The sequence below is a fragment of the Hylobates moloch genome, unplaced genomic scaffold, assembly GCF_009828535.3.
Source record: "Hylobates moloch isolate HMO894 unplaced genomic scaffold, HMol_V3 SCAFFOLD_10, whole genome shotgun sequence".
NCBI lineage: Eukaryota > Metazoa > Chordata > Mammalia > Primates > Hylobatidae > Hylobates > Hylobates moloch.
Window position 1 is genome coordinate 21,689,985 of NW_026652285.1, and position 19,225 is coordinate 21,709,209.

The 19,225-nt window shown below is 52.9% G+C and overlaps 1 protein-coding gene across 1 annotated transcript; it reads right to left on the reverse strand.

The window, feature by feature from the left end:
• Window positions 1–438: 438 nt before the first annotated feature.
• On the reverse strand, window positions 439–13,334 carry TBX21 (T-box transcription factor 21). The gene is made up of 6 exons (XM_032162610.2): window positions 12,625–13,334; window positions 3,788–3,942; window positions 3,359–3,480; window positions 2,206–2,364; window positions 2,017–2,078; window positions 439–1,812 (listed from the first exon to the last, which is right to left on the reverse strand). The coding sequence occupies exons 1-6, from the start codon at window positions 13,113–13,115 to the stop codon at window positions 1,194–1,196; spliced, it is 1,608 nt and encodes a 535-aa protein (XP_032018501.1). The 5' UTR covers window positions 13,116–13,334; the 3' UTR covers window positions 439–1,193.
• Window positions 13,335–19,225: the final 5,891 nt, after the last annotated feature.

Here is a 19,225-nt window from a genome sequence, read left to right on the forward strand (position 1 = left end):
TACAAAAATGGTCACTTCACATGGCTCATTTTATATTTATTTCTTTAATCCTTGAATAACCCTAGAGATAAAGGTGGAGGGCTGCTAGAAATGCAAAGAGCAATCAAGTGCCACCCCCTCACAGCACCCTGCACCCCTGCTTCCAGTCCAGCCCTTGGCCTTGCCCTCACACCCCTCCTTTCAAGGTCAGGGTGCACACAGGGCAAGGGATTCTTCTCTGTCCGTCCCAAGATGCCTTAAGAGGTAGCATCAACCATCCCCCTGAGTGCTGAAGGTAGGACATGTGGCCTTGCTGTAACTCAGCTGGAGTCATTTCAGGGTTTTAGCAGGTTCCCCATAAATGAAAGCCGACAGAACACCTTGGGTACACCAGCTTGGGTACAACCCCAACTGAGTCCCCATCCATGTCCCCCCCATGCTGGCACTGAGGCAGGCACATTCAACAGTTTTATGTTTATTTTCAGAAAGTGATGAAGACAAAAGGAATATATCCAGACACCACTCTCTGTACAATAAATAGCCTCCCCCATTCAAAAAAATAAAAAGAAAGAAAAAGAAAAAACACACACCCACACACAACCACCACAAACAATATCTTGCTTCTTGAGATGTGCGCCATTCCCCCCTTTCCAGCCCCTTTTCTCTGATCTCCACTGTGTTTGAGCAGGGGGAGCCCAGGCCAGCTGCCCAAAGTCAGGTGAGTCCTTTCCCTGACCCTGGCTGGCTGATGGTTATAAAATATGTGTATTTGTTCTTTTTGGATCAGGGATTAACACACACGCCAACAAAAAGGTTGAAAGTTACTGTACAAAGGAAGAAAGTGGAGTCTCCTGCTCCCGTGTCCCACACCTGACCCCTCCCACCCCCTAGATGCAAAAAGCTCCTTCATGTCCAAGAGTTTCTCGTCTTCTTTTCTCCAGCTGGAAACCAAAAGCAAGATGCAGCACCAGGTAAACGACTGTAGTTAGGGCAGAGGATGGGGCAAGGGGACATCCCTCTCAGGTCTCATCGTGGGCCAGGAAGTATCTGGTGAACCCCAAAATCCTTCTTGAGCCCCACTTCCCCAACCAACTACTAAACAGAGAAGGACCAGAGGGAGTGGGGGCCTTCTTAGTCCTTCATCCATTTCCCAAATTAGTTGGCGTCCTCCAACCTAATAACACTGTTTCTGTTCCTTTCATCATGTCATCTGCTCAGTTGGGAAAATAGTTATAAAACTGGCCTTCAGCTTCCTTATCAAAAGGAGAAGGGGCCCCAGCAGGGGAGGAGCTGTCACCACTGGAAGGATAGGGGGACACGCGCCTCCTCTTAGAGTCTCCTTCTCCCAGTCCTGAATCACTGGATTCCGGCCGGATGGGGGCGATCTCAGTCCACACCAAGGGGGGACCCTGGTCCTCTGGTCCCCGTCCCTCTGAGCCTCCAGGGCCGGGTTCCATGGGCAGAGTCCGCATGGGGCGGAACCAGCTGGCCGGGCCCATCTTGGGAGGGTACTGGGGTGCCACAGGCCAGCCAGCTCCGGGTGCCAGGACCTCTTGGCCTCGGTAGTAGGGCATGGTGGGCCCAGGGGCAGAGGGCAGGAATGCAGGCTTCATGCTGACTGCTCGAAACTCAGCCTCATAGCTGTGGTCCCGGGGGGCCCCCAGCCAGTAAGCCTGGGGAACCACATCCTTCGCCTGGCCAGGAAGGTCGGGGTAGAAGCGGCTGGGAACAGGATACTGGTTGGGTAGGAGAGAAGAGTAGTGATCTCCCCCAAGGAATTGACAGTTGGGTCCAGGCGGGGAGGGGATGCTGGTGTCAACAGATGTGTACATGCTAGAAAAAAATAGAAGGCAAGAAAACGAGTCACAAGCAGAACCAGTCACCTGTGAGCCTACCTGTTTCACACATTCCTTCTCTGACCCTCCTTCCCTGGACTGCCCACCTCTAGCACCTGTCCCCCACCCTCCTGTTTTCAGGGGCAGGGAGAGGATGTGTCTCAGTAGGGACCAAAGCTGAGTTGAACCCAGTGGCACTTACGACTCAAAGTTCTCCCGGAATCCTTTGGCAAAGGGGTTATTATCAATTTTCAGCTGAGTAATCTAGAGAGAAGGGAAATAGAGTCACCTGAGTCCTGAGTCTGGGGCTCGGGAACTTTCCAAATCCCTCCCAAGGAAGACAGTGGGCCCCACTCTGCCCTCCTCCCCACGGGGCTCAGGCAGCCCTCACCTCGGCATTCTGGTAGGCAGTCACGGCAATGAACTGGGTTTCTTGGAAAGTAAAGATATGCGTGTTGGAAGCGTTGCAGGCTGCTTCTGGCTCTCCGTCGTTCACCTCAACAATATGCAGCCGGGGCTGGTACTTATGGAGGGACTGGAGCACAATCATCTGTAGACAGAGCGGGACGGTTGTCGGGGTGGGGAGGAGGGATTTCGAGGATCCCATCACCCACACCAACAGCTGGCCCCACATGAGGCTAGCAAGCACCCTGAGGTCATCCTGTCCATTCCCCTGCCCTGCCACCATGTAACTTCCCCCAAGCTTTCCAACTCCAGTGTCCGGACTCTTTGGGGCACCAGTTCTAGCCTCTTGCCCCCTCTTCTACCTCCAGATGTCAATGGAGACCAAGGTATCAGCACAAACAGGGCTTTTAGGGCAAGGGCACTTTTTTTTCTTTTCTTTTTTTTTTTTTTTTGAGACAAGGTCTCACTCTGTCATCCAGGCTGGAGTGCAGTGGCACGATCTCAGCCTACTGCAACCTCTGCCTCCCGGGTTCAAGCAATTCTCCTGCCTCCGCCTCCTGAGTAGCTGGGATTACAGGCACCTGCCACCACGCTGAGCTAATTTTTGTATTTTTAGTAGAGACAGGGTTTCATCACCTTGGCCAGGCTGGTCTTGAACTCCTGACCTCGTGATCCACCCGCCTTGGCCTCCCAAAGTGCTAGAATTATTGGCGTGAGCCACCGCACCCAGCCAGCAAGGGCACTTTTAACAGGATTGTTCAACCTAGAGAAACTCGGCATCTATTTCCTGGGACCACGGGGCCAACTCTGTGCCTTTCATGGTGCTGAAGCAATGGCAACCCATGATTTGGTGAAGCAACCCTGAGGCTGGGTTGGCCTGTGTGGCCTGAATATGACCCCTGTCCAAGATTCAGCTTCATCCCATCTCATCTTCCTCCCAAGGTGGGTGAGAAACAGCCAGAGTTTAGGAAGGAAGAAAAATGACCCTTCCTTTAGGACAGAAGAAAAACGAACCTTCCTTGCTTTAGGAAGGAAGAAAAAATGAACCAAACTGGCCCCGCAGGACCCTTGTGGCCTTGGAGGTCTCAGACCCAGGGTGGGGCGCAGGGCGAGGCTACCTTTTGAAGAGCAGGTCCTACCTGGGTCACATTGTTGGACGCCCCCTTGTTGTTTGTGAGCTTTAGTTTCCCAAATGAAACTTCCTGGCGCATCCAATGTGCTCCCGTGTTGGGGGAATCTGGGTGGACGTACAGGCGGTTTCCTGTGGACAGTTCACCTCTTTGACATGCAGCCCCCGGGACAGAACCCTGGTGATGTAGGGCTTTGCCTGTCCCGAGAGGGACGTAAGGAAGGACGCGGAGGGAGGACCAGGCAGGGAAGGTCAGAGGACTCAGCAGAGGACAGTCTAGAGCAAAGCAGGAAGCCAGAAAGAGGTGGGATGCAATGGCTTGGGATGGAGCGGGAGGGGGGTTAAAGGTCTAGGAATTAGGGGTAGGGGCTTGGTGGGCCCACCAGGGGGCGCCCAGTCCCAACGAAACAGAGCCCACCGCTCCCAGGGGCGCGCGCACCTGGCATGCTGCCCTCGGCCTTTCCACACTGCACCCACTTGCCGCTCTGGTACCGCCAGTGGTGCTGGTCCACCAAGACCACGTCCACAAACATCCTGTAGTGGCTGGTGGGCTCCAGCCCGGCCACAGTAAATGACAGGAATGGGAACATCCGCCTAGAGAGAAGAGAGAAAGCCCCCAGCACCCATCAGCTCCAGCTCGACAGCCAGTCTCCCCTGCAACAGTGCCCAGGCATCAGTGGTGTGCTGTAGCCGGCTTCCTCCCACTCACAAGAACCAGCTGGAAGGTGTTTAGGGAGTTTGCCAGCCAGTGGTTAAACACAGCCATAATTAAAAATTAAATTATATAAACTTGCAACTCAAGACATATTAACAGTCAAAGTAGGCCGGGCACCATGGCTCATGTCTGTAATCCCAGCACTTTGAGAGGCCGAGGCGGGTGGATCACCTGAAGTCAGAGTTCGAAACCAGCCTGGCCAACGTGGCGAAACTCTGTCTCTACTAAAAAGGACAACAACAACAGAAAATAGCTGGGTGTGGTGGCAGGTGCCTGTGATCCTAGCTACTCAGGAGGCTGAGGCAGGAGAACGGCTTGAACCCAGGAGGCTGAGGTTACAGTGAGCTGAGATCGTGCCACTGCACTCCGGCCTGGATGACAAGAGTGAGACTCCATCTCAAAACGAAAACAAAAACAAAAAAACAAAGTAGTAAAAACTAAAAAATCATCACTGCCCAGTTATTTTACGTTTTACTATTGTCTGCGCTGTCGAGGTTACTTCCGGCTATTGCAGCTGCATGGAGGAGGTACTAAATCACAGCGCACTGTGCATCTCTTCCCAGCTCTGCGTTCAGTGACTCACATGAGTCGCTTGAAATCATCCATAGCAGGAGTATTTACACCACGGGGATCAGCAAACGCTACAAATCAGAGTTTTAAAAAATGTTCTTTCGGAGGGTCAGTTGCTCGACATCTACCTGCACACCCCTGTCTCTAACCTTAGCTGCTTCCTAGGAGGGGGCACCAGCCAGCTCTCCACAGGCAGTTCCTCACGCCCCAGTTCCTCAGCCACCCTCTCTGCCGTGGCTCTCACAGTGCTAACACACTCCCAGCCCCATGACACCCACTCACAGGCCCTTCCTCTCCCATGCTCCTGGGTCTGCCGCCTGCGGTATAGCCTGCCCTCAGCCTTCAGAGAAGTTGCACACATCCTAGTTGAACAGGGAGCTTCCCACCCACCTGAAAGAAGGCTCTATTGAACACGGGGCTCATGTTCAAAGTCCTTGTTTCCAGGAAAAGTAGAGGAAGTTAGGGGGTGGGATGCTGTATGATTCTGCTATCATGCCAGAGTAACAGATTCAGAAAAGAAGCACTCTTCTACCATCACCATCTCCACCACTAACACCTTCACTATCCCCGTCACCACCACCACTACAACCAGCACCATCACCACCAGCAGCACTGTAACCATCCATCACCACCATCACAACCACCGTCACTATAACCGCCCCCTCCACCATCACAACTACCATCACGATAACCACGATCTCCACCAGCACCAGCACGGACACCACCATCTACAGCCACCACCTTCACCATCACAACCACCACCAGCAGCACCATCACAACCACCACCTCAACCAGCACCAGTTCCATCACCAGCTCCAATGGCTTAGCCTTTCTCTTCTAACACAAGCAGGAAGCGCAGAGTTTTCAGAATGGCAGAAGCTAATCCTCATCAGAATTACTTTTCATTTCCACACACTTCCCCCTCCTCTCATGAGAAGCCCTGAAGGATGGGGAAAAAGGGACCTATCAGTGAGTCAGGAAACCTGGAGGAGGGAGGGTTCCAGGGGCCTATGAACTCTTTTTGAGGGACTTCGAATCCCCAGAGGTCCCCAGGACAACTTACCTAACAACCTTGGGAAGGTGTCCTAGAAGGGTGCTGTCACACGCCTGTCTTCCCCTGACTTTCCTGAGTTGAGAAAAATAGATTACTACCCTATGACCCTGGATAAGTTAATTCTTAAACCAAATCTCAGTTTCTTTTTGAAATGGAGTTTTGCTCTGTCACCCAGGCTGGAGTGCAGTGGCGCGATCTCAGCTCACTCTAACCTCCACATTCCAGGTTCAAGTGATTCTCCTGCCTCAGCCTCCCAAGAGCTGGGACTACAGGCATGTGCCACCACACCCGGCTAATTTTTATATTTTTAGTAGAGACGGAGTTTCACGTTGGCCAAGCTGGTCTCGAACTCCTGACCTCAAGTGATCCACCCACCTCAGCTTCCCAAAGTGCTGGGATTATAGACATGGGCCACTGCGCCTGGCCCAAATCTCAGTTTCTTCACATGTAAATGGAGAGTCTAACTCCTGTCCATCTTTCCTCTGAAAGCTGTTAAAAAGTTCGAAAGATGGCCCAGCACAGTGGCTCACACTTGTAATCCCAGCACTTTGGGAGGCCGAGGAGGGTGGATTGCCTGAGCTCAGGAGTTCGAGACCAGCCTGGCCAACATAGTGAAACCCCGTCTCTACTAAAAATACAAAAAATTAGCCGGGCGTGGTGGCGGGTGCCTGTAGTCCCAGCTACTTTGGAGGCTGAGGCAAGGAGAATCGCTTGAACCTGGGAGGCGAAGGTTGCAGTGACCCAAGATGGCGCCACTGCACTCCAGCCTGGGCAACAGTGTGAGACTCCGTCTCAAAAAAAAAAAAAAAAAAAACATAAAATGTATTTCCAATTTTATATTTGAAGAAACTGATGCTCCGAGAGGTTTGGTGACAGTTCTTGGTGGGAGAGCAGAGGTGAGGTCTTCTGACTGCAGAGTGCATGCTGTGGCCTGTGGTCCCCATTTCTTCATATTAATTTTTTTCTTTTTTTTTTCTTTTTTTTTTTAGACAGAGTCTCGCTCTGTCCCCTAGGCTGGAGTGCAGTGGTGTGATCTCGGCTCACTGCAACCTCTGCCTCCCAAGTTCAAGAGATTCTCCTTGAATACAGGCGCCCAACACTGCGCCTGGCTAATTCTTTTTTTTTTTTTTTGAGACAGAGTCTCGCTCTGTTGCCCAGGCTGAAGTGCAATGGCGCGATCTTGGCTCACTGCAAGCTCTGCCTCCAAGGTTCACGCCATTATTCTCCTGCCTCAGCCTCCCCAGTAGCTGGGACCACAGGCACCCACCACCACGCCTGGCTAATTTTTGTACTTTTTAGTAGAGACGGGGTTTCACCATGTTGACCAAGCTGGTCTCGAACTCCTGATCTCAGGTGATCCACTGGCCTCGACCTCCCAAAGTGCTGGGATTACAGGGGTGAGCCACTGCGCCCAGGCCATACTGATTTTTTTTTAAGAGATGGAGTCTTGCTATGCTGCCCAGGCTCTACTCAAATGCCTGGGCACAGGCAATCCTCCTGCCTTGGCCTCCCGGGTCACCCGAGTGGGGTTATAGGTGCTCACCACCATGCCCAGCTCATCCTGTTTTTATCACTAGTAGAGGGAAATGGAGGAGACACAGGAAGAGGCTGGGGAAAAGGGAGAAGAGAAAGGAGATCTAGGTTTCTCCCTAAAAGTCTAGAATCACCACCAGCTGGAATCCCAAAATAGCCCCTGATTTACATGACACTTTGCTGGGAAGGAACCGAGAGTGGTGATGGGTCTGGTGCCAAATTGAGCCTCCCTAAAAAATCACTTACCATCCCACCCTCATAAGACAGGGTCCAAGACCCCAAATTCCTCTGCTGGCCCTAAGAACTAAGTAGCCTTGGGATGGTTCACAGGGTCGTCATACCTCTCCCAGATTCAGAGCTCCTGGCACAGACTCTGCTTCACTGTAATTAAGTGCAAGTTAAAATAGCAAGGAGATAGATAGTTCTTCTCAGTCGTATTGGTGAATGTTTAAAAATTGATAATATTGGCCTGGCGTGGTGGCTCACGCCTGTAATCTCAGCACTTTGGGAGGCCGAGGCAGGTGGATTACCTGAGGTCAGGAGTTCGAGACCAGCCTGGATAACATGGTGAAACCCCATCTCTATTAAAAATACAAAAATTAGCTGGACGTGGTGGTGCACGCCTGTAATCCCAGCTACTCGAGAGGCTGAGGTGGGAGAATCGCTTGAACCTGGGAGGCGGAGGTTGCAGTGAGCAGAGATCATGCCACTGCACTTCAGCCTGGGCAACAGAACGAGACTCTGTCTCAAAAAAAAAAAAAAAGTGATAATATCTACTGCTGATGAGGCTATGGGAAAATGGGTCCTCTCATAGACTATTGGTGTGGGTGTAAATTGGTAGCACCTTTTGGGAGGGTATTCTGGCAATGTGTTGTACCTACGAAAGTACAAAATGTGCTTGGGCATCAAGGGACCTCCTCGTCTTACCAACCTCAGATCCACTTAATAGACTCAGATGGCCACTGGCAAACAGCCAGACAAAAAGCAAAGCTGCAGCCTGGGCAACATAGTGAGACCCCATCTCTACAAAAAATAGAAACAATTAGCCAGACATGGTGGTGTGCGCCTATAGTCTCAGTTTCTCAGGAGGCTGGATGGGAGGATTGCTTGAACCCAGGAGGTTGAGGCTGCAGTGAGGCATAATCACACCACTGCACTCCAGCATGGGTGACAGAGCAAGACCCTGTCTCATTAAAAAAAAAAATTTCTAATTAAAGTTGTTTTCACTTGCCCCAAGAGAAATGAAACCAGTTAAGCATGCTTAAGCCTAAAAAAAATTTTTTTAGTTGGGCACAATGGCTCATGCCTGTAATCCCAGCACTTTGGGAGGCTGAGGCGGGAGGATTGCTTGAGATCAGGGATTTGAGACCAGCCTGGGCAACAAAGTAAGATTCTGTCTCCATAAAAAACAAATTAAAAAAAATTTTTAAGTTCTGAAAAGTTGGGCCGGGTGCCGTGGCTCACACCTGTAATCCCAGCACTTTGAGAGGCCAAGGTGGGGGATTACTTGAAGTCAGGTGTTTGGGACCAGCCTGGCCAACATGGCGAAACCCCGTCTCTACTAAAAATACATAAATTAGCTGGGCTTGGTGGCTTCTGCCTGTAATCCCAGCTACTCGGGAGGCTGAGGCAGGAGAATCGCTTGAACCCGGGAGGTGCAGGTTGCAGTGAGCCAAGATCGAGCCACTGCACTCCAGCCTGGGGGACAGAGTGAGACTCCATCTCAAAAAAAAAAAAAAAAAAAAAAAAAAAAAGATGTAAAAAGTTATCGACTAAAGTTATCTATGTGGGAGGTTCAGGTCCACTTCCTGGCCCATGAAAAATATTACAAATAAAAAAATTAAAGTTCTTGGAGTTGGGAAAGTGGAGACAAGAAAAAAATTGTAATGACTGTGAGGATAGCAAGGATAGTGTGGGACTGAAATTGTTGTTTTACCAACCTCTATCTTCACATGCACAAATCCAAATGCAAATTGAGCTTAACACAACACAGCTACCCAAAGTTATCTTAATTATAATAATCAACCAATCACACCCAGAAAAGTGGGGATTGCCAGCAATTAATACACACCCACACACTCACAGAGACACAGGCCTCTCTCTTCCTCTACGGAGAATGTCTACCATCTACTATTATATACTCGCCAACACATTCGCAACACACACACACCGCCACACAGAAACCCTCGCACAAGCCTGTGTGGGGCATTATCAGGCTGTCCAAATCTCCAGACACAAACGTAGACACCAAAGTCTCCTATTGGGATAATCCATCGTCTTGTTCTCAGTTCCCCTCTCTCAGCCCCATCTGAGCTGCCTTGATCAATCTCCGGACCCAGGAATCACCCCCTGTGCCCTGCCCCATTTCTGCCCGTTGGGAAGAGCGTGCCACTGGCGCTGGTCAATACCGAGGGATAGATCCAGGGTGGATGGGAGAGGAAGAATCTGGGACGGCCGTGAGTCAGCTCAAGGCAAAAAGCCATGGGCTGTAGGTGGGCCTGGGGTGGGAGAACCTTTCAAAAAGGAAGAAGGTCATGGGTGATGTGGTGTGACTAGTGGGTCACTGGAACCCACGGAGGGATAGGCCAACCCACAAAAGCAGGAGGACGGAAAGGAAGCTGTACTATGAGCCCAAAAGCCTGTTTCGAGAGGAAATGGCTACTGATTTCCCAGATCTCAAGAGCCCAAGCTGAGAAGGTATGGAGGTAACCTGGGGCTGGTGGGACTGAATTGGGGTTGTGTGTCCTCTGTCCCCTCCATGTCAGCATGGGGCCTATGAAGCCTGATCCAAGAAAAAGCACCAAAAGAAACAGTGAAGAGCCACTGCCTCCTTCAACAGGGACCCCGCGTATGGAGCCCCTTGGAATGGAACAAAAAGTGTGAGGACTGTAAAACACACACACACATTTATGAAGCAATCAGAGAAGCTTGGTGATATTTAGGAAATTCTTTTCAGGTTTGCTAATGGTATTGCATTCATTTTAAAAAGCCATTTTTAGAGGTGCAGAGATAAAATAATATCTAGAATGTACTTAGTAATTACTATATTACTAATATAGTTGCAGACAGAAGAAGCGAAGTGAGGATGCAGAAACAAGATTGGACCCATATTGACAACTGTGGAAGCTGGGTGATGGAAGTCTGTTACATTCTTCTGTCCATGTTTGTATGTAGTGGAATTTTTCGTAATAAAAAAATGTAAGTGTATGTATCTAAAAGGGGGACAAAAAAACTTGCCAAGTGAGAATTACTCAGCAGGAACACCAAGGAAAGGAGGCCATGGGAGTAGAGATGGTGATACACACTTCGAGAATCATCCCCTCAAGTGCCTCCCTGAAGTGCTCTACAGCCTCCCTGAAGCTGGCTCTACAGGTGGAGAGGCAGCCCCCTAGCACTGGCCAACTCCTTAAAGTGCTGGCTGATGCTCCATCCACCCCATCCCTCAAGACTGGCAGGGGGAGGCAGAGGCCTGGCAGAGGCTGTGGGGAGACCCCAGCAAGGGCCCAGGGTGGGAAGGCCTCCTGACCACACAACAGACTGGAAGGTTAAGAGGCCCCACTTCTGGTCTGCTGTGTGATGGAGTACAAGCCACTAGCTGTCCCTGCAACTCAGTGACCTCAACTGTAAAATGGGGAGACTGCTTGGCCTACCTAACGCACAGTGAAATAATGGAAGTGAAAGCACTCTGAATGCATCAGGGCCTTCGGAGAGCGTGGGTGGCTGTTTTTACTGGTGGCCGTAGGGGGCCAGAGAAAGAATCCCAGGCAAATACCATCTGGGCTCTAGTGCCAGCTCTGCCTGCAATGAGTGTGTTGTGTGACCTTGGAAGAGTGTCTTGCTGTCTCTGGGCCTGTTTCGCTGTCTGTGCAGTGAGAGGGACAGGATCTTCTGGGTCCATTCCTATTCAGACACATTGGGACCAGAAGCTTGGGCTGTGTCTGGGTACACCCAAAGGGTGACTAAGGTTGAGGGGAGCCGAGAGGAATTATCAGAAGGCTTAGGAGATGAAGGCTGAGCCATCAAAGAACACGCCAACTTTCCTGGGTTCATCCCAGGGAAAGTGGAACAGCTCGGTAACTTGAAGCCAGTTGTGGCTGGCAACAGGTTCCCCAGTCCCAGTCTACCCCACAAAAATCATCTGGAGGGAAGAATGTTCCAGCAATGCCCAGATGGAATACCAACCCCTGGGGCCCAACATGGCCTTCTCCCTCTCCCCTCCACCCCAAGCCCCACGTTTGGTATCCACACCTCTCGGACCTCGGACCCAGCATCCCAGGTCCACCAATGACAACAGCCCCTTCACACTGGTCCTCGCTGATCCCCTGCTCACATGGGCCTCACTGGGAAGGGTGGGTGCACACAGCCCACATCAGACACAGCCCACTCCGGGGGTTGCTTACTAAACAAATACCACACAAGTCGCAGGTTTCTGTTTCTTTCCTTGCACAGGAGGCTCTATCCGGAAGCAGCACCCTCAGCCCCAAACTCTCTCCATCACGCACAGGGCTCAGGGATCCCGAGCCATGAAGCCATGGGAATCCCCTTCCCCACTTCCCCAGGCTGAACCGGTGAATATCTGGACAGGAGTGTGGGGAAGGTTTTCACTGGACCAGCCTCTAAGGGTGCAGTGTGGGGCTGGCCACCAGGCTGGATCCCTGGGTGAGCTTCATCTGCCCAGCCTGTGGGCATTTGTGCCTGGAAGGGATCTGTGCCCCCTATAAGCTTTACTGCCACTACCCCCCATACACACACACACACACACACACACACACACCAGATACATGATCTCAAAGTAAGACCGGAAAGGAAACTTGGCGACTGCTTCTCCATGTCACCAAATCCCAATCTCCCTCCCTACACACACACACACACACACCACCACCACCACCACCACCACCAACACCACCACTAAAGCTGACCTGATCACACCAGCAGCAAGGGAGCGGGGGGAGGTGGGCGCAGGGGGCCCGGAGATAAGGGGCTCCCTTCCCCTCCAGTTTCCCATACAGGAGGCCCAGGCGTCCTGTCCGCCCAGAACACAGGCTTTCACTGCCCGCTGCGACTCCTCTACAGTAGAGGCAGGGGCGCACACCAGCAGGGGCGCACACCAATTCTGGATGAAGCCACAGTAACCCTTCCCCTAAATCAAGGTGACTTCTCACTGCCCCGCACTCACCCGTCTCCCTTGTGAGTCCTCTGGCTGTTGGTGCAACAGCCTGGGCACAGACGCCCCTCCGGAGCTTTCCCTGTCCTTCCAACAACCCCGTTCCCCTGTCTCCCTACGCTGAAGCCAAAGCAGTGAGGGACAGGGAGTCAGAAGCATTGTCGAGCCAGAAAAACAGACGAGACGTTCTTGTTCCGGGCGGGGGCACAGAGGCCCCGCGGGCCGGCGCGCCGCACTCACCGTCCCTGCTTGGTGATGATCATCTCTGTCTGGTGCTGATTAAACTTGGACCACAACAGGTGGTTGTTGAGCGCGACTCTCAGTTTCCCCGACACCTCCAGCCCCGCGGGTAGCGCGTAGTCCTCACGCGGCCCCGGGTAGAGCCCGGCGCGCGGGTCCGGGGCGGCGTAGCCCTCGCCCGGCTGGTAGCCCTCGGCGCCCGCGGGCAGCGGGAAGGACTCGCCCGCGCCGGGGAAGCCGGCCGCCTGGGGCCGCGGCGGGTAGGCGTAGGCTCCAAGGAAGCGGCTCGGCGGGGCGGGCACCAAGGCGCCCCCCGGGTAGGGAGACCCCAGGCTGCCGCCCCCGCGACGCTCGGCAGCGTCCTGCGCGCCCGGCTCCGGGTAGAAGTAGCGGTGCTGTGGGTCGGCGCCAGGCGCCCGGCCCTCGTCGCTCTCCGGCATCGGCTCGGTGCCCGTCAGCATGTCTCCGCAACCCGGCTCCACGATGCCCATCCGGGGCGGGCTGGTACCTTCCCGCAGCCGTCGAGGACCCGCCCCTCCGCGCGCGAGAGGGTCGCGTGGGCTGGAATGGGCAGGGGGCAGGGGGCGGGGGCCCCGAGGGCCGGGTGGGGGACCCCACCGGAGCCCGGGCTCTGACGCCTGGCTTCTACGCCCTCGTCCGGCAGGCGCGCGGCAGCTCTCGGGCTTCCTCTCCAGCGGGCCGCTGTCACTAGAGTCGCGGCGCTTTGCTGTGGCTTTATGAAGCTCTCCGGCTCCCCCCCACTCCGCCACCTCGGCCCTGCTCCGCCTCGCCCCACCCCGCCCTCTCGTGGCTAATACTAGGCAAATTCTACGCTCTTGGCGAGTACTGCAGGGCCCCCTACGGTGGAGACAAGCGAGAGCCCGCGCGCACCCTGTAGTTCGAAGACCTTGCTTTCTGGGAGTGTCAACTCCGCCGCCTGATACACCAGCCCGTGGCTCTCTTCTGGACCCTCGGGGAAATTCAGCCAAGCTTTGAAGGCTCAGCTCAAAGGCCCTCTCCTACAGGAAGCCTTCCGAGATGGCCCAAGTGGGACTCGCTGGGCATTCTCTTAGCACTCAGAGGCTCAGAGCACGCGCACACTAGAAGCAACTTTCACCATGAACTGGCCGGGCGCGGTGGCTCACGCTTGTAATCCCAGCACTTTGGGAGGCCGAGGCGGGCGGATCACGACGTCAGGAGATCGAGACCACGGTGAAACCCCGTCTCTACTAAAAGTACAAAAAATTAGCCGGGCGTGGTGGCGGGCGCCTGTAGTCCCAGCTACTCTGAGAGGCTGAGGCAGGAGAATGGTGTGAACCCGGGAGGCGGGGCTCGCAGCAAGCCGAGATTTCGCCACTGCACTCCAGCCTGGGTGAGAGAGCGAGACTCCGTCTCAAAAAAAAAAAAAAAAAAAAAAAAGAACATTCCATCGATCTTTATTGATACCTACTGTGTGCCCAGGCTCTGTGCTAAGTGACCTTTCGGGTTGCGCTCTTTCTCCCCACCAGAGGTCCACATGTGCTGAGTTGGCTGCATCTTGTAGCTCTAGCCCTGGGGGCAGGCCTGGAATCTGATGGACAACAGGAAGAGTTCCTTAAAGCGCACGGCATCAGCAGCAGCCAGGGGTTTGCAGGGCCCTGAGCTGGGCCTGGCTGGGCCCACAGAAGCTCCCCTACCCTGCATGGCAGTCATGGGCACTGGAAGTAGCATTGGGCTGCCAGTGCTGAGCATCCCAGGTCTGGCTCTGCCTGCCAGGTATATGTGACCCAGGCAAGTCATTTTCCTTGCCTGAAAGTCAACCTCACGTGCCTCATCCACAGACTGCGGGAAACAAACAGATCTACTTTTCAGGGGGGCTGCGAGCCTTACATGAGAGGGTGTACGTGTGCAGCACTTTCCAATCTATTATTATACCTGGATGGAAAAGCTGCTTTGAACAGATTCAGAGCCGGCTGACAGGAAGGAAACCCACCACATGCTCTGAAGGGCTGCCTCGGAGATAGGACGATGGAGGCTTTTCTTTCTCCATTTTCCTTTTATGTTAACTAATGTATTAGACTCCTTTTATGATGAAAACCATCAGCCCCCTCCAATTGAAAATAGCATCATTGGGAGTTTTCCTGTGTATAAAGATGAAACACACTTATATAGGAAATTAAAACAGCACAGAAAAGTAAAAACAAGACTGTATAAATCACCCCAAATTCCACCCCCTAAAGGCAAACAGGATTAACATTTCAGTGAACACCCTCTGAGACCGCACTCCTTATATACTCTCTGTCTCTGTCTTTTGCACACATGCACAAATATATAATTTATATAAACACTACACATGCTGCTTTATAATGTGTACTTTTTTTTCACTCCACAAGGTGTCATGGAATATTTTGCATATCAGTATATCGATAAAGATTTACATTTTTAAGAGTACTTTGAAAAATACTTTAATATTTTTGTCATGCTAAAGTTTAACTTCTCTCTCTATCCTCACCCCAGCCCTCCCCAGTTCTCCCCTGGGAACTGGCCCCAGCTCTACATTTCTGTCCCAGCCTGACAGAGCTTCACCCTTAGGGGTCCATGGGGACTCTCTGCTCCCAAATAGAGCTGAACCAAGAGGCAAGTTGGCAGGCAAAGGCAAAGCTGGGGACTCCAGGAGGTGGGCATGACCCAGGGAGGGTTGGGGGAGAGAGAATCAGCACATCTTTTGAGGTTGGAGACCGGATACATGACAGTACCAGAAACACAGGACTGGCCTCCTCCCCAACACCTTAGCCGCCATTTCTCCGTACCTTAAGGAACAGGGAAGTTTCTGCCTGTTGTTCAAAGCGGGGCAGCATTGCTTGGAAGAGACAGTGACCTTGGGATCCTTCACTACTTTTGGGGAAATATGAGAGCTTTCAGTAAGACCCTCCTGAATGACTGATTCCCCAGGAGATGTGAGACTGTTGAATGCTGACACCTCTTTGGGGGACATTTTTGCTCAGTGCTTGGCTGTTGAAGATCAAATGGAGTCTTGCTCCTCCCTCTCTCTCCCCCTCCTCTTTTCCACACTAATCCTCAGGTCAAGTGATTCATCCCCTTGCCTCTGAACAGGATGACATGAGCTCCCACCCAGCTTTCTGGGGCAGGTGGAATTTTGAATCTCAGAATCAGGTGGTCCTGGGGCCATGCCTCTGGAGGAAGAGGAAGGCTGGGGGTGGTCTCTCTAGAACCTGACAGGCTGTTATAGGGTCTTACAGCCTGGTTCCTCAATCCCCGATTTCTCACCGCCTCTCTCCAATTTCTTCCACCCAAAAAAGAAAGTGCTTGTGAAAAGCGGGGGCTGAGTGGCCCTGGTGTCACTGCTGCCAGTCCCGCCCCTCTGCCAGCTTGGGTGAGAATAAGGGCCCTGGCAGTGACACCTTCTCCTGCAGCTGCCACCTCACTCTCCTCCTGGGCCCTGGGGCTGGAAAGGTGGGAGAAGAAGAGCGAGGAGATGAGGCCCCCTGGGATCCCCTCACTTCCCCATGTCTGCCCCTCCCAGCCCGTCTCTATCCCATCAATACAGGGAGCATTATGAGGCTGGTCCTGGTGAGAAAGGAATGAAGAAACACAAGGTAAGCGTCCAGGAATGAGAGAGACATGGCCTCCAACCAGCATCACAGTTTATGAGACACGGTGGATGGTAAATATGCAAAATGGAATAAGACACCAAACTCACACACTGCATTTGTGGCAGAGCTGAAGCTAGAACCCAGGTCTCTTGACTCCCAGGCCAGTGCTCTTCCCACAAGAGTGAGGAAGAATCACACTAACACTAGAAAAGGTTTAGAAAACAGAAAACGTTTAGAAAACAGGCCAGCGTGGTGGCTCACGCCCGTAATCCCAACACTTTGGGATGCCGAAGCCAGCAAATCACTTGAGGCCAGAAGTTCTAGACTACCCAGGCCAACATGGTGAAACCCCGTCTCTACTAAAAACACAAAAATTAGCTGGGCATGATGGGCGCCTGTAATCCCAGCTACTTGGGAGGGAGAGGCAGGAGAATCGCTTGAACCCGGGAGGCAGAGGTTGCAGTGAGCCAAGATCGTGTCACTGCACACCAGCCCGGGAGACAGAGCAAGACTCCATCTCAAAACAAAAACAAAAACAAAAATTAGCAGGTGTGGTGGCTGGCCCCTGTAATCCCAGCTACTCAGGAGGCTGAGGCAGGAGAATCACTTGACCCCAGGAGGAGGGAGGAGGTTGCAGTGAGCTGAGATTGCGCCACTGCACTCCAGCCTGAGTGACAGAGGGAGACTCCGTCTCAAAAAAACAAAAAGAAAAAGAAAAGAAAAGGTTTAGAAAACACAAAAGAAAATCATGCCTAATCCCACAGCCTAGACACTGGTTCTCTCCACGCTGTTGTCCTCTGCAAACGTTCAGGGCTTCCTTTCAAACTGTTTCCCATAAAGACTCAAAATGAGAGAGGCTCCCCGAAGGTCACACAGCACTTGCTTCACCTGTGGGCTGCAGACTGTGCCAGGAAGCCATGACGATGTGGATTTCTGGGACTTGCTTCTAGAGATTCTGAGGCCCAGGCCTGTGGCGGCTCTCTAGAATCTGTATGTTTAAGGACTCCAGGTGATGCACTGGACTTCAGGGAGTCCATGCACCCCACTCTCAGGCTCCCTCCCACTTTGCTGTCCCACCTCCAAGTCCCATCCTGCGAGTCAGTGTGCCCTGAGCTTGCTGGGTATGCACACTGAGGGCAGTGGAGGAGGTTTCATGCCTGAGGAGGGTGGCTGCAGGCATTGAGATTTCCTTATTAATGCTGTAGGACCAGATGATTCCTCACCCCAGCGTCTACCAGCCACCTGGGTCCTCTCCTGAAAACGTATGGAGTGCTGAGCTCCCTAGGCACCTGGAAGGCTCTTGGATGGGTTTGGTGGGGCAACTGGGGAGGAGCGGCTATTACTGGAAACTGTTTTTTTGTTTTGTTTTGTTTTTTGAGACAGAGTCTTGCTCTGTCACCTAAGCTGGAGTGCAGTGGTGCAATCTCAGCTCACTGCAACCTCCACTTCCTGGGTTCAAGCAATTCTCCTGCCTCAGTCTCCCATGGTGGGCGGGACTACAGGCACATGCCACCACGCCTGGCTAATTTTTTGTATTTTTAGTAGAGATGGGGTTTCACCATGTTGGCCAGGCTGGTCTCGATCTCCTGACCTCGTGATCTGTCCGCCTCAGCCTCCCAAATTGTTGGGATTACAGGCATGAGCCACCATGCCCAGCCTACTGGAAACTGTTAGTGGAGCATGGCATGACACCAGGACCCAGGATCTCCACCCTCCACCCTGCTGGGCAGAGCCGTAGAGGCTGTGAGAGGGTAGACAGTAAAAGAGAGGGGGCAGCAAGTTGGGGAGGAGGCATGAAAAGAAAGAGAGGGCAAAGTGAGAGGCTTAGGGTGCATTTCTGAAAGAAAGATTTAGACCCAGAGAGGGACAGGGACCACAAAGTCAGAGACCCAGATCATGACTCAGTGGGAAAGTCTCAGGCTGGGCCTGCGAGAGGGGCATGAAAGAAAGGAGACAGAGAGAGATGGGCCAATGGGAGGAAAGTCTGCAGAAGCAGAGAGGCCTGGGGGTGCTGGAGCTGGGGCAGAGAGAAACAGGGTGGGGAGACTTAGTTGGGTGGCTTGGTTGGAACCTCAATCCCAACCCTTACTGGCTGTGTGACCTATTAAAGTATCTTAACCTCTCTGGTTTTTTTGTCAGTAAATGGAGCTATCAGACCTCTGCCAGGACTAACTGGGTCTGTCGTGTGAAGGTTGAGGGGTGCTGTCCTAAGGCTGAAACAAAACAGAGGCACAGACCGTGCTAAGCCCTCTTTCCTCTACTCCCAGGCACCTACACCTGCCCTTTCCTCCCTCTCGCTTAGTGGCTCATCCACAAAGTATCCTTCAGGTCCATCCTCAGCCTCCACTCAGGGCCAAAAGAGAGCCCCTCTGTTCATAAGACTCCCATTTTAGAAAGGGACAGGCTTCCCCTCCTGATACCCATATACCATTCCCTGGGTACCTGAGGGCTGGGATAAGCCAGGCCCTTGGAGATCTGGGATCACAAAGATAAATTGGGGTCAGTCCCTGCCCCCAAAGAGCTCCTAGCAAGGTGACCCCCTCAGCCCTCTTGTCCCTGGGGTGTAGACTCACAACACACCACGTGCACACATGCCATCATCCACGCATGTGCACACACATCCCACGCAGAGCTATGCTAGGGAAATCTCTGCGATCCAGTCCCTGCAGCCCCATCACCTGCTCTAGCCCCACATCCAGCATCCCAGAGCTCCTTCAGCATCTGACTCTGCCCACCCCATGCGCCCTGAATCCCCTCCCCCTCTGGGCCCAGACTGCCAGTCCTTCAGAGGGCATGGCCGGAACCATCGGATTAACAGCCAGAGAGGGGGGAAGGGGAGGGACAAGCACCTGTAGAACCCCCCCGCCCTGTGACAGCTGCAGGAGTTCCGAGTCCCCAGCACCCAGCACCAGGTGGTCAGTGTGAATACAGAACAGAGGGCTCCTCCCAAGGTCAAGGGTTCCAGGCTCTCATCTGCAAGCTGGGTCACCCTTCCCCACACACACACA